Here is a 10,902-nt window from a genome sequence, read left to right as displayed (position 1 = left end):
TCCCAGAGTTTCCTGCGGGTTTATATTTATACGTGGAAGGTCAAGTTATGACGAACATGGCCGCCTCGATGCCTTAGTCCTAAAATAAAGTTGTGTGATGGAACTTTTCTCTCCTTCCTCGAGTGGTTTTATGTGCAGCGACGTTTTTACCACGTCAGACTGACAATCATTCCTGTTGAGCTTTTACGTACTTGAACGAATCTTCTAAAAGCCCTTTTTTCGTTGCCGTTAAAATGCATTTTAGCGCAGCTACGTGTCTGAACTGATTCACCGCGTCTCTGGAACACTCCCTTCAGCGAGTCCTTTCATGCTTGGCTTCAACGGGCGTGGATGCATCAGTTAGCCGCGTCACAATGGCATGTTTACGACAGGTTAGTACAGATAGTGAGGCCACATCCTGCCACCTTGATAAGGGCTTCTATAAAAAGCAACACCGTTAAAAATGCTCTTACACTTCCAGCAATTTCAAAGTTGGCAAAAATGTCGGGTTGGGGAGAAAAGAAACCTTTTTCAGGTATCCAGGTTAGCTGGTTTGAACCGGAGCTTCAGTTTGAAGTGACCATTTATAGGAAGGAGTTAGAAGTGAGATCTGCTGTTTTTGGGAGCTTAAAGAATCCCCAGCTGCTAGGAGAACTGATCCCCCATCAACAAACAGCAGCACCAAGTGAACATCTCCTTCAAGCCAAGCGAAACGTGTGTTTCAGCGCCATACAGGGGGGTCAGAGGCTGCCAGAGGAAGAGGACGGCAGCGGCAGCACGATTGATTCTCTTTAATTATTAAGCACCTGTGGCTCTAATAACAACGTGCGTGGAGGATCGACTACCCCACCTTCTCTGTCCACACCAGCTTTGCTAACGTTTGCATTTGTTCAGGAAAGAGTTTCTCCACCAAAACAATCTTCCGATAATCCAGCCAGATGATCCTGGTGCAGCCTGTGCCGATGCCATCTTCCAGGAACCCCAGAGCTCAGCAGCACGTCACATCCCAAAAACGACCGAAAGGGCATTTTTAACGAGGCCACAGACACAGAACAGACACAGTTTGTTCTCTGCGATCCGAGCGGCGATGCTGCGTTGTGATTCCTCTGCTGGGTGAAAACACGGCGTCACGGCGTGTGTTTATTATTGTGCGCAGAGTGTGTGTAAAGCAGCCGTCTGGCTAGAAGTGGATGAAGAGCAGAGCCAAGTTTCCACCGGGGCCTGTCCAAAGGGCCTTACGCAGGTGATTCCCAGCACCGGCTCGCAGAGTTTGTTCTGGTTTTGTGTTTGGGAGTTGTAGGAAGGAGTCTGCGTGTGCCTGAAGGCTGCCCCGAGCCTCAAGTGCTGCTGGGATAGAATGTGAAGAGGACGAGGATGGACGGCGGGAGACCACCGGCATGACTTTGAGAAGGAGAACGGTGCCTCGAGGCAGGAAGAGCTGAGCCCCAGCACAGCCGCTGCTGGCGTTTACTACTGAGGCAGCAGAAGACCCACACGGGCCCGTTTGGCTCCCGCAGCTGCATTTGGCCCAGACAAATAACGAACGTGACAGCCAATTAAGGGAACGTCCAAACTCTGGCAGGAGAGGCAGAAACCTGCAAACAACGTGGGATAAAGGCCTGACAGGACAGCTGCAGCCGATCCCTGCAGAGCCCCTCTCTGAAACCAAGATAAAGGCTCTGTTTGCTCTCGGAGGCTTCGCCGTAAAGCCAAATAAGCCAGAACTAACTGGTGCCAGTGCAGCGTGACAGCTTCCCCACCGGTGCCTCCAGGAAATATTTAATCTTGCTGGCAACTAGTACGACTTCGAGACGTCGGCTCCTGTCAAGGTACTTTACAAAAAACCCAAAGTTACATAAAATAAATAAGCAAATGACAGACTGAACTAGCAATGAGTAGCTTATGCAGCTTATAAAGCTGTAGTTTATCCTTCCCAAGCTCTGTAATTGGTTTATAGTTTAGAGGAAGTGACACTGCCAGGGAAGCAGTTCTGACTGACCTTGTTCTGCGTCACTCATGAACAATCGTGCTGGGACGTCACCAGAGGTCCTGGACTTTTGTCCTATAGAGTTGAGCCGCCTGTACGGCCACGACCAGCAACAATATCGGCTCCAACTCACCCCTGAAGGTAGAGCAGGAGCAACCGTCAACCCTTTCCTCTCCGCCTTCTCTTGACAAGAACCCAAGAGACTGAAGCTTTAATTATGTTGCAGCCAACCAGAGGCGATATTAAAGCCCTCCGCACTCTTCAGCAGATCATTGGGTAACTCGGCAGGGTTTTGTTCTGCTCCACACGTTTTACAGCTGCAGATGTTCTTTTCCACCTGTGATAAGGTTTGGGACAGATAAACTCACAGGTGTGGTAAAGTCACCTGGTGGCCGGCTGGTGGGAGGCAGCTCCTGGTTCGATCTTTAATGTGTCTGAAGGCAAAACTACAGAAACAAACTTCACCCAACCGACCGTTCCTCATCGAGTTACATAACCAGCGCACACATCATGACTCATCATTGGCTATTTACCAATGTCTTTGGAGCCTCGTTTGGCGACCCGATGGCGGTGTTCCACCCATGTTTGTCTTCTTTCTATACCGGTCACACGATAGCTTGTGTTGATGATGTTTGTCCTCATGGATCTGCATTAGCTGTGAAGTGCTTCAAGAGGAACCTGCAGCAGGAAAAGTTGCTTTTAATTCTGATGGAGTGCTGCTTGAGTTGGTTCAAACCAGCACTTTCCTTCCTTTCCTTTCTTTACATTATCAATGCAGTGATGAGGGCAGCTGAGATGAATCCGTTCTGAGCCTTTACAGGTTAAGAACATCATTTTAATTAAGTTGTTCACTTCTGTTCAGTGGCCAGGAAGTTGGTGCTGTGGTGAAAGACAGGAAGAACGTAAGAAGAACAGGAAGCCTGGGGCTCATATTTGGCTGTTTTTCTCATCATTTTTAGCTACAGCTCAGCTTAAGGGCGACACGGAAAACAAAATCTACTTATTAAAATATGTAATTGCATTAAACCCAGATTATATGTTGCACGTGTGTAAATACATCATTGTTGTTAGCAAGAGCAGCTAACAAGGAGGTGGATGGATGGATGGATAGATGAGTGGATGGATGGATGGATGATGGATGAGTGGATGGATGGATGGATGGATGGATGGATGGATGGATGGATGAGTGGATGATGGATGATGGATGGATGGATGGATGAGTGGATGGATGGATGGATGGATGGATGGATGGATGGATGGACGGATGGATGGATGGTGATGGATGGATGGATGGATGGATGGATGATGGATGGATGGATGGATGGATGGATGGATGGATGGATGGATGGATGGATGAATGGATGGATGGATGAGTGGATGGATGGACGGATGGATGGATGGACGGATGGATGGTTGGATGGATGGATGGATGATGGATGATGGATGGATGGATGGGTGGATGGATGGATGATGGATGGATGGATGGATGCATGGATGGGTGGATGGATGGATGAGTGGATGAGTGGATGATGGATGAATGGACGGATGGATGGTTGGATGGATGGATGGATGGATGGGTGGATGGATGAATGGATGGATGGATGAATGGATGGATGGATGGATGCATGGATGGATGGATAGATGGATGGATGGGTGGATGGATGGATGATGGATGGATGGATGCATGGATAGGTGGATGGATGGATGGATGGATGGTTGATGGATGGATGATGGATGGATGGATGGATGGATGGATGGATGGATGGATGGATGATGATGGATGGATGCAGGATGGATGGATGGATGGATGGATGGATTTTGCTGTACAGGTTATTTTTAGCAACAGGTGATGCAACCCAAACCGTTCCCACATGGATCCGAATTGCTTGACCTGATTCCCGGTCGATTCCTCGGGACCCTGAATGTTGACTCAGCGCTTCTCTCTCTCTCTCACTGACATCAACTCTCGTCCTCTAATCCTGAGGCGGCGCAGATGTGGCAACAACATCAGGCGGCGTTCGGGTCCCACCGTGTCCACACGGCGCCCTCGCTGGACGTGTGTCAACGTGACCAAAGAGAAGCTGCGCTGAGGTCACGCTCAGCACGTAAAGGGTCACGCAGCGGCGTGGAAGCGGGTCGTGGGTGGTTGAGGCGGGTGGGTCAGAACAGCTGCTGTTGGCCCGGCGACCGTGTGTGTGATGATTCCTGGCACCTTCTGCACTCTCGTCACGTGTGTGTGTCGCTGAGCCGCCAGAACTTGGCACCGCCTCCATGTTTCCATGCTTATATAGCTGCTCCGAGCATATAGCAGTAGATCATTATACAAACACTTTGTTTATTACCTCGTGTGTAAGATCAACTTAACTGCTGTGTGTGTGTGTGTGTGTGTGTGTGTGTGTGTGTGTGTGTGTGTGATACTAAAGAATGTCCCTTTGTTCCCACTAGGCAGTTCAAATAATTTAATGTCATTCAAATCACTAACATTTTAACAGGCACTTCAACACTGCAACAAACTGTACTGATCTGGTGACAAATGGGAATAAATAAGACGTTGTTGGAACAGTCCGGAACAGTCCGGAACAGTCCGGAACCGTCTGGAAATCCGGGTGAATTGTTCTAGCTCTACAATAACTCCAACGCCGTGACCACACCAGCACCAGCGCGTCCGTCAGCCTGCAGCAGAGCCAGCACGACGCGCTCTCTCCTGCATGTTCAGAGCGTGACTGCACACAACGTCAGAGTGCGTTATTATACTTCTGTCACCATGACAACTAATATGCGTCCCCAGGTTCACGGTGAGACGCCGACTTTGCATTTGTTTCTTTTTGAAAACGCATTTCTATACGTTGAATACCGGCACAAATGTTCCTCAGTTCAGTCCCGGAGCACCTGTTGGGCTCCAGACGGCCTCTCCAGAGCGGGGCGCCGTCCTCCGACCGCCACTCAGGATGAAGCCGCTCCGCTGAGCTTCCTGTTTCCTGTGGAATTGTCCACTTCCTTATTGCTATCGTTAATTAGCAGACTGACCCTCCGTGCAACATCATCCTCTCTGCACAACAATCAAGTGTGACCATTACATCCTCTGTGTGGACAGGAAACACCTCTGGGTGGGGGTGGGGGTGTGAGGGAGGGTGTGTGTGTGCGTGTGTGTGTGTGGGGGGGGGGGGTTGTTTGCTACGACTCTCGGTGCCCCCGGTGCGGTGGGGGCAGACGTGTTTTATCATCCGGTGCAAACACGCGGTGCAGGGCCGTGGAGGCGGCTCAGGTGGTCGCTCCTGAAGTCCTCAGGTGTGAGGTGCTCACGGGTTTGGATCCTCCACAGGTGGAACTACGGAACAGTCTGCATCTACAGATAAGTCTCCTTCCTCCCCCTCCTTCCTCCCTTCCTCCTGTAGGAGCTCGAGCGTTCCAGTTATGGCTTTGATGTCCTCTCTCCATCCCTCTCCCCCCCTCGCTCTCCCTCTCTCTCTTCCTCCTCCGAGTTCGCCTTCACCCTTTTGCAGCGTCAGCAGCGAGGTTTTCCAGGAGAGTTCTATAAATGTCTGAGCGCAGGAACCGTGGGTACGAGTCTCTTTCCATCAGCCCGTAAACGATCTTCTGAGCGTCATCAAAGCAGTGCACGGTGGGAGTTTTGACGTTCCTTTTGATCTGCTCGCGGGTGTGATAGTCAATGTTGATCTGGAAGGAGGGAACAGAAAGTCAGGCAGGAAGTTCTCCTTGTTAATGCTCTTTAGGCTGAATTCACCTCTTTTGGAGATTCTACTTTGATGAATTGCTCATAAATCTTCTTGGCCTTTGAGGACATCCTGAACGAAGACTTGATCTTCTTGTAATCCTCACAGGTGAGCCAGAACTCAATATTCTCATCACTGTACTCAGATTTGAGAAAGTTTCGAAAAGTCGCCAGTCCATCTGTGGTAAACAGCACACCAAGCATTAGCTATAGGAACTGCCCCCCCCCCCCCCATTTCCTGACACCTCAGCCATCTAAATTAAAGTTCTCACAAGCGGTATTTTCACCAACCTACATTTAGAATCAAGAAGCCTTTCCAGTGACTGTGACCATTGTTGGGTATCTTCTAAACTTAGCCTGCTGGGAGAGAAGGCAAGATTAAGATTAGTCAAACAGAATCAAACCCGCCGCTTTGAAGTCATGAAAAAAACAACACAGCAGATGTGCTTATCAAATTCATAAGAAAAGGCCAAGGCCACGGGATACGCTGGCACGCCAGCCGGCGGTGCCAAGGCAAACATGGAGTCTCCGCTTTATTCAAACCCTTTCCTGATGCCATAGATGGAAATGATAACAACGGGCCGGCTATTTTAAAACCAAAATGTATGCAAAAACATGCCATAAGCCTTCTTACCTCTCAGAGCTTGATGAGTGTGAGAACATGCACTGGAGTCGGCACATAAAGTTCTTTCCACTGGGTAGAAGAGATAAGAGAAGCATTAATGTGTCACTGTCAGATTGAATTAAGCCCGTTTGGCCGCTCAGTCACCACAACGGAGCCGTAAATCGTCAAACATTTCAGGCTCTCACGTCTTATTTCTCTGCTTGGAGGGGGGAAAAGTCAGATCTCCACTCACATGTTCTTGTTCCTCCGGCGGTCATCTCGGTCCATGATGAAGCGCTGTGTGTTGGGCGGCTCGAGGATTAGCCTGGGCATTGTTTTGCTAGGTCAACACGCTCAGGCTCCCTGTCCTGGTCATGCTGTGGCCGTGAGACTCTAAGGAGGGTTCCCCCTGCGACGCTGCTTTTTATACCGAGGTTTTCCTGTTGCTACGGACCGGGGCTGCTGGGATGCATCAGCAGCTCAGCCCAGAGTGAAGAGGAAGCACCCCTTCCTCCTCCTTCCCCGGTTTCTCCTCTCCTCCTACCTCACTGTAAAAAACAACACATACTCAGCGTGCTGCATACTTGCCTCCCTCCTCTTGATGCCTGACTCCCTATTTTGTCCTCTCCGTTGCTGTCATGCCCCCCCACCCACCCACCCCACTCCCATGGGTGATCCCGATGAGTCCTCGCCATCTGTGCTGTGTTACCTCTTTTTTTTCCTGTCTGACAGCACAGATGCAAATTATTGTAACAGTGTTAAACCAATTTTATTATGAGAAGGATGGAGAAGACCAGCAGACTTGGGACCCCTAAAAAAGGCTATTTTCAGTATTTATTTCTCCCTTCCAGACCCATAAAAGCATAAAGACCTCGTGATACTACATGAGGCTGCAGCCAAAAGTAGGAAAAAGGAAACAAAGGCTGTTGCAACACAAAGCGTCAGCAGGCCGACAGGATGCAGAAAGTTGTCCTCTGCACTAAGAGGCTAAAAGCCTTCACGTGGATCCACCGTCTGAGCGTAACAGCTTCTATTTTTCCACCAACATGTTTAATCTGGATGTGTTTTGATGGTATTCCTGTAGTCCCTGCAGCATCGGACACTTTCACTGCATGAGCTCCATCTGAGCTCCACACAGCCGGTTTTTGGGGCCTCCCATATTCTGTTAAAAAAGTAGCTGATGATGGGAGCAGCGGGCAGCGGCGGGGGCTCCTGAAACGGGTCACGGCCTTTGATAAAGGAGGATTTTAGTCTGGAGCCCCATGATCAGCTGGAGCTCTTGTAATCAGCTCCGATATCTTTATACTTTGGTCCTGCTCATGCTGTCCAGAGAGTTTACTGACAGCGGTAGCGTAAATGTAGACAGCTGCTGTCGCCCCCACACCCGCTCTGGAGCCTTCATATCTCTCTGCTGCATCTTCGATGGCGTTGGGAGGCAGCCGAGGGCGCTCAGCCTGTCGTCCCTCACACGTTCGTACAACCTGCTGCTGGCCCAGCTTCACCGATGCTCCGCTCCCTCTTTTGCCCAAACACGGTTATCAGAGTGGAGCCGCTGCCAAGGGCCGCCAAAGAATGTGAACTGAAAGTCGCTCCTTGGATTTTCTGCGTGTCAACAGTTTCTACATGGGGGAACTCACCGCATACAATCATACATTGCTCAAGTTCACAGCATCCAGATCTGGCAGGAACTTCCCCAAGTGCGATAGGCCTGACTAACAGCGTGCGACTGACAGTGTTCACTTCCTTTTGGTTGCTAGAGTAACCGTGCCGGGTTTAAAAAAAAAAAAAAAACAGTGACAGATTGTGTGTTAGGAATAGCACACTATGTGATGCAGGAGGTGAGACCTTTGTTGTTTATCGGGAACCATCCCTGACATCCCAGAGGGCTCAGAGTTACTGACGCGCGACGTTAGCATGTTCAGAGCCACCATATCAGGATTGTTTGCTTGTTTTTTTTTTTTTAGGAAATTAAGCTTTTGAAATGACAACAACACGTTGATACTGTGTTGATTCGTGACTGAGGTTTGGTAGTTTACATTTATGGAAGTTCTCTTGTTGGCAACGAGGCGAAATTTCAAGAGCGAAAACGATCACTTCTGCTCCTCCTTCAGAAATAAGAGGCAACCTCGGTGTGGCTAAAGACAATTTAATGCTAACAACAAGCCTTTAAACGTGCATTCTTAGCATGACATTAAAAGCTGACGTTACACTTTGACCGTTTCTATTTGAGCCACGAGACCTTCTCTAAATAAAGCTTCCTGGCATCATTGTCTGACGGTGATGAGATTATTCCCCTAACAAGGCAGCGTGTTGGGTCTGATCTGTTCCGCATCGGGTCGTCTGATGACTCCAGTGTTGCTGTTTTAGCCTCTGAGCTATTCTTAGCAGCCTCACGGCTCCTTTTTAAGGCACATTTCTTCACGAATAAGGCCGTTTACAGAGCAGAGTGGGATCAAGGGTTACTGCGGGGTTACTTTTTTCCAGTTTGGTAAACCCTACTGCTGGACTGTGGAGTCATCTCTACACCCAATTAGAGGATGGAGCAGACATGTGACCAAAAACAGAATCCCCCCCTCCGGCGGAGCAGTGGAAACTCACTTTTTTCCTTCTTTCTCCCTTGAATTGTGGCCTCCTCACACCTCCAACAAGTCAGATAAATTCAAAACCGTCTGAGGATTCAGACACAATAATGGCAACAATGAGAATTCTTTTTATTCCCCATTTCTGAAAAGCAGAAGCATCACATTTCATGCTGCAGCCTCACTTACCAAGACCTTCAGTGAAAACCTACACAATCATCTAACAACATTCTTCTCTGCCTGCACACAATTTTCCACATCTTCCTCTCACATCTCTCAAATAACGTTCAAATTTGGCCAAATAGGGAAACACATTGAGGCAGATAGTGAGGATGAGAGGAGCACGGACGCTCCTCTTCCTCAGCTAAATGTACCACAGAGTCTTGGACGCGTGCGTTAGCCTCAAATAGGCGTCCGACAGCAGGAACCTGGGGCAGGAGTCTCTCTCCATCAGCAGGTAAATCTGTTTCTGGGCCTCATCGAAGCAGCGAGTGCTCGGTGTCTCCAAAGACTTCCTGATTTCTTCTCTAATGCGATGGTCAATGTTGATCTGGAGGAAAAGAGACCTTCTTATAGCAGTGGTGCTAAAGAACTGATGCAGTGTGAAAATACTCCCATTTATCACCGTCCCAGCGAAATAAAACTAGCTATAAATGAATGTAAAGGACGTTTTGGGTGGCGCTGCATTAAAAGGGAACTTGGATTTAACATCATTTACAGGAACATCAACCACAAGCTCAAGGTGTTCGAGGTGAAATGGTGAAAGCAGCAGAAGAGGCAGCGGTTGACACATGCTTCCGCCCCCCTGGGCCCCGACGCTGACCTCCCTGCAGGCGGCCGGCTGGATGAACTTCTCATAGATGCTCTCGGCGTTGCGGCGCAGGTCGGCGTCGGCCGATCCGCTCGCCCTGAAGTCTTCGCACGCCAGCCAGAACTCCACGTTTTCATCGCTGAACTCCGAGCGCAGGAAGTCCTGAAAGGATTTCAACATTCCTGCAGAGGCGAGAGCAGAGCCGTCAGTGAGCGGGAGCTCTCGCGTCGCCGGTGAACGGCTTTAAAAAAAAAAAAAGGCTCGCTCACTTTTGTCCTGGAGGATTTTGTCCAGCGATGGTTGGAGTTTGTGATCGTTCTTCCAACTGAAAGAGAGAATTCAAAGTTCATTTTCACTGCCTGGATCACCTCTTTCACACAGTTAGAGCAGAGAAGAACCGCTACCTGAGATCTGAGGTCCGTTTGCTTAGTTTGAGCCAAAAAAAAAGAGTAAATTCTACCAAAAACCGGAGCCATGAACCAGAAGATGGGAGGTATTTGAACAGGGAAGAGGAGCTCAGCCTACCTTTTAGGTTGCGTCACATTTTGAATCAAATCCTTGAATTTGCTCAACCAAAGAGTTGAGAAGACAAACGTTTTGTCATGTTTCATATCAGAAGATCTCTGCACTGGACTTCCTCTCCGGTGCGCCTGAACAGAACTGTTCCCTCCTAACTCACCTGGGTCGGACCCCGGCGCCGTGACGTCCCGGCCTGCCAGGGCAGGTCGCTGAATACCTTCTGGATACGCAGGCAGGGCTGGAGCTTCACACTGACTCACGCTCCTCAAATTCCTGTTTTGTTTTTTTCTCTCTCTCTTTTTTTTTGTTCTGTCGCTGTTTTGCAAACGCTGAAATTACAAAATAAGAGGAAAGGAAAAGTGCAGAGAGGTGTGAGAAATGCGAGCGTCAGTCCTAGCTAACGTCACAACAGCGCTGACATGTGCAACCCAGAGGTGAGAGGGTCGGGGCACGTTTGGAGGCCCACGTGGGCGTCTGCAGGGTTTGGGTAAAAACGTGCGCTGATCCCCACGCTGCGTTCAAACACGGCAGGTTCACACAGCTGAGGTAGTTTAGGCAGAGCCAACGGATGCAGGCTGACTCATTTAAGTTCGGTTGTGAAAATCTGTGATTATTTTAATGTAGCAATCCAGAACTGGGTTCTACCAGCAAAGAACAGGAAGTACTTGGAGCGCCTTCTGCTTGTAGGTT

The 10,902-nt window shown here is 49.3% G+C and overlaps 2 protein-coding genes across 9 annotated transcripts in view; both read right to left on the bottom strand.

The window, feature by feature from the left end:
* Window positions 1-4,410: 4,410 nt before the first annotated feature.
* LOC130528826 (regulator of G-protein signaling 1-like) lies at window positions 4,411-6,839 on the bottom strand. Of its 4 annotated transcripts, none has more exons than XM_057038586.1 (5): window positions 6,557-6,839; window positions 6,334-6,393; window positions 5,995-6,056; window positions 5,712-5,878; window positions 4,411-5,644 (listed from the first exon to the last, which is right to left on the bottom strand). In XM_057038586.1, the coding sequence occupies exons 1-5, from the start codon at window positions 6,634-6,636 to the stop codon at window positions 5,456-5,458; spliced, it is 558 nt and encodes a 185-aa protein (XP_056894566.1). In that variant the 5' UTR covers window positions 6,637-6,839; the 3' UTR covers window positions 4,411-5,455. The 4 variants fall into 4 exon arrangements, with proteins under 4 accessions (XP_056894566.1, XP_056894568.1, XP_056894567.1 ...); XM_057038588.1 differs by having other exon boundaries at window positions 6,510-6,836; XM_057038587.1 differs by having other exon boundaries at window positions 5,995-6,059; window positions 6,510-6,832.
* Window positions 6,840-9,000: 2,161 nt separating this feature from the next.
* The window catches only part of LOC130528825 (regulator of G-protein signaling 4-like), a 9,464-nt gene continuing 7,562 nt past the window's right edge, over window positions 9,001-10,902 (bottom strand). For all 5 annotated transcript variants that reach the window (XM_057038580.1, XM_057038583.1, XM_057038581.1 and 2 more), the window contains 4 exons: window positions 10,219-10,541; window positions 9,963-10,018; window positions 9,706-9,875; window positions 9,001-9,432 (listed from right to left, as the gene is read on the bottom strand). In XM_057038580.1, the coding sequence (XP_056894560.1) occupies window positions 9,247-9,432; window positions 9,706-9,875; window positions 9,963-10,018; window positions 10,219-10,541 (735 nt within the window). In that variant the 3' untranslated portion in view covers window positions 9,001-9,246. The remainder of the gene's footprint in view (window positions 9,433-9,705; window positions 9,876-9,962; window positions 10,019-10,218; window positions 10,542-10,902) is intronic.

This window comes from Takifugu flavidus, chromosome 7, assembly GCF_003711565.1.
Source record: "Takifugu flavidus isolate HTHZ2018 chromosome 7, ASM371156v2, whole genome shotgun sequence".
NCBI classification, from domain to species: domain Eukaryota; kingdom Metazoa; phylum Chordata; class Actinopteri; order Tetraodontiformes; family Tetraodontidae; genus Takifugu; species Takifugu flavidus.
This window is presented reverse-complemented; position numbering and strand designations above follow the sequence as displayed.

Coding starts and splice junctions, on each gene's coding strand:
- LOC130528826 (XM_057038585.1), bottom strand. CDS start 6,636: ATGCCCAGGCTAATCCTCGAGCCGCCCAACACACAGCGCTTCATCATG. Junction 5,879..5,994: donor AAGGCTTCTTGATTCTAAAT/GTAGGTTGGTGA, acceptor TGTTTACCACAG/ATGGACTGGCGACTTTTCGA. Junction 5,645..5,711: donor AAGTAGAATCTCCAAAAGAG/GTGAATTCAGCC, acceptor CCCTCCTTCCAG/ATCAACATTGACTATCACAC.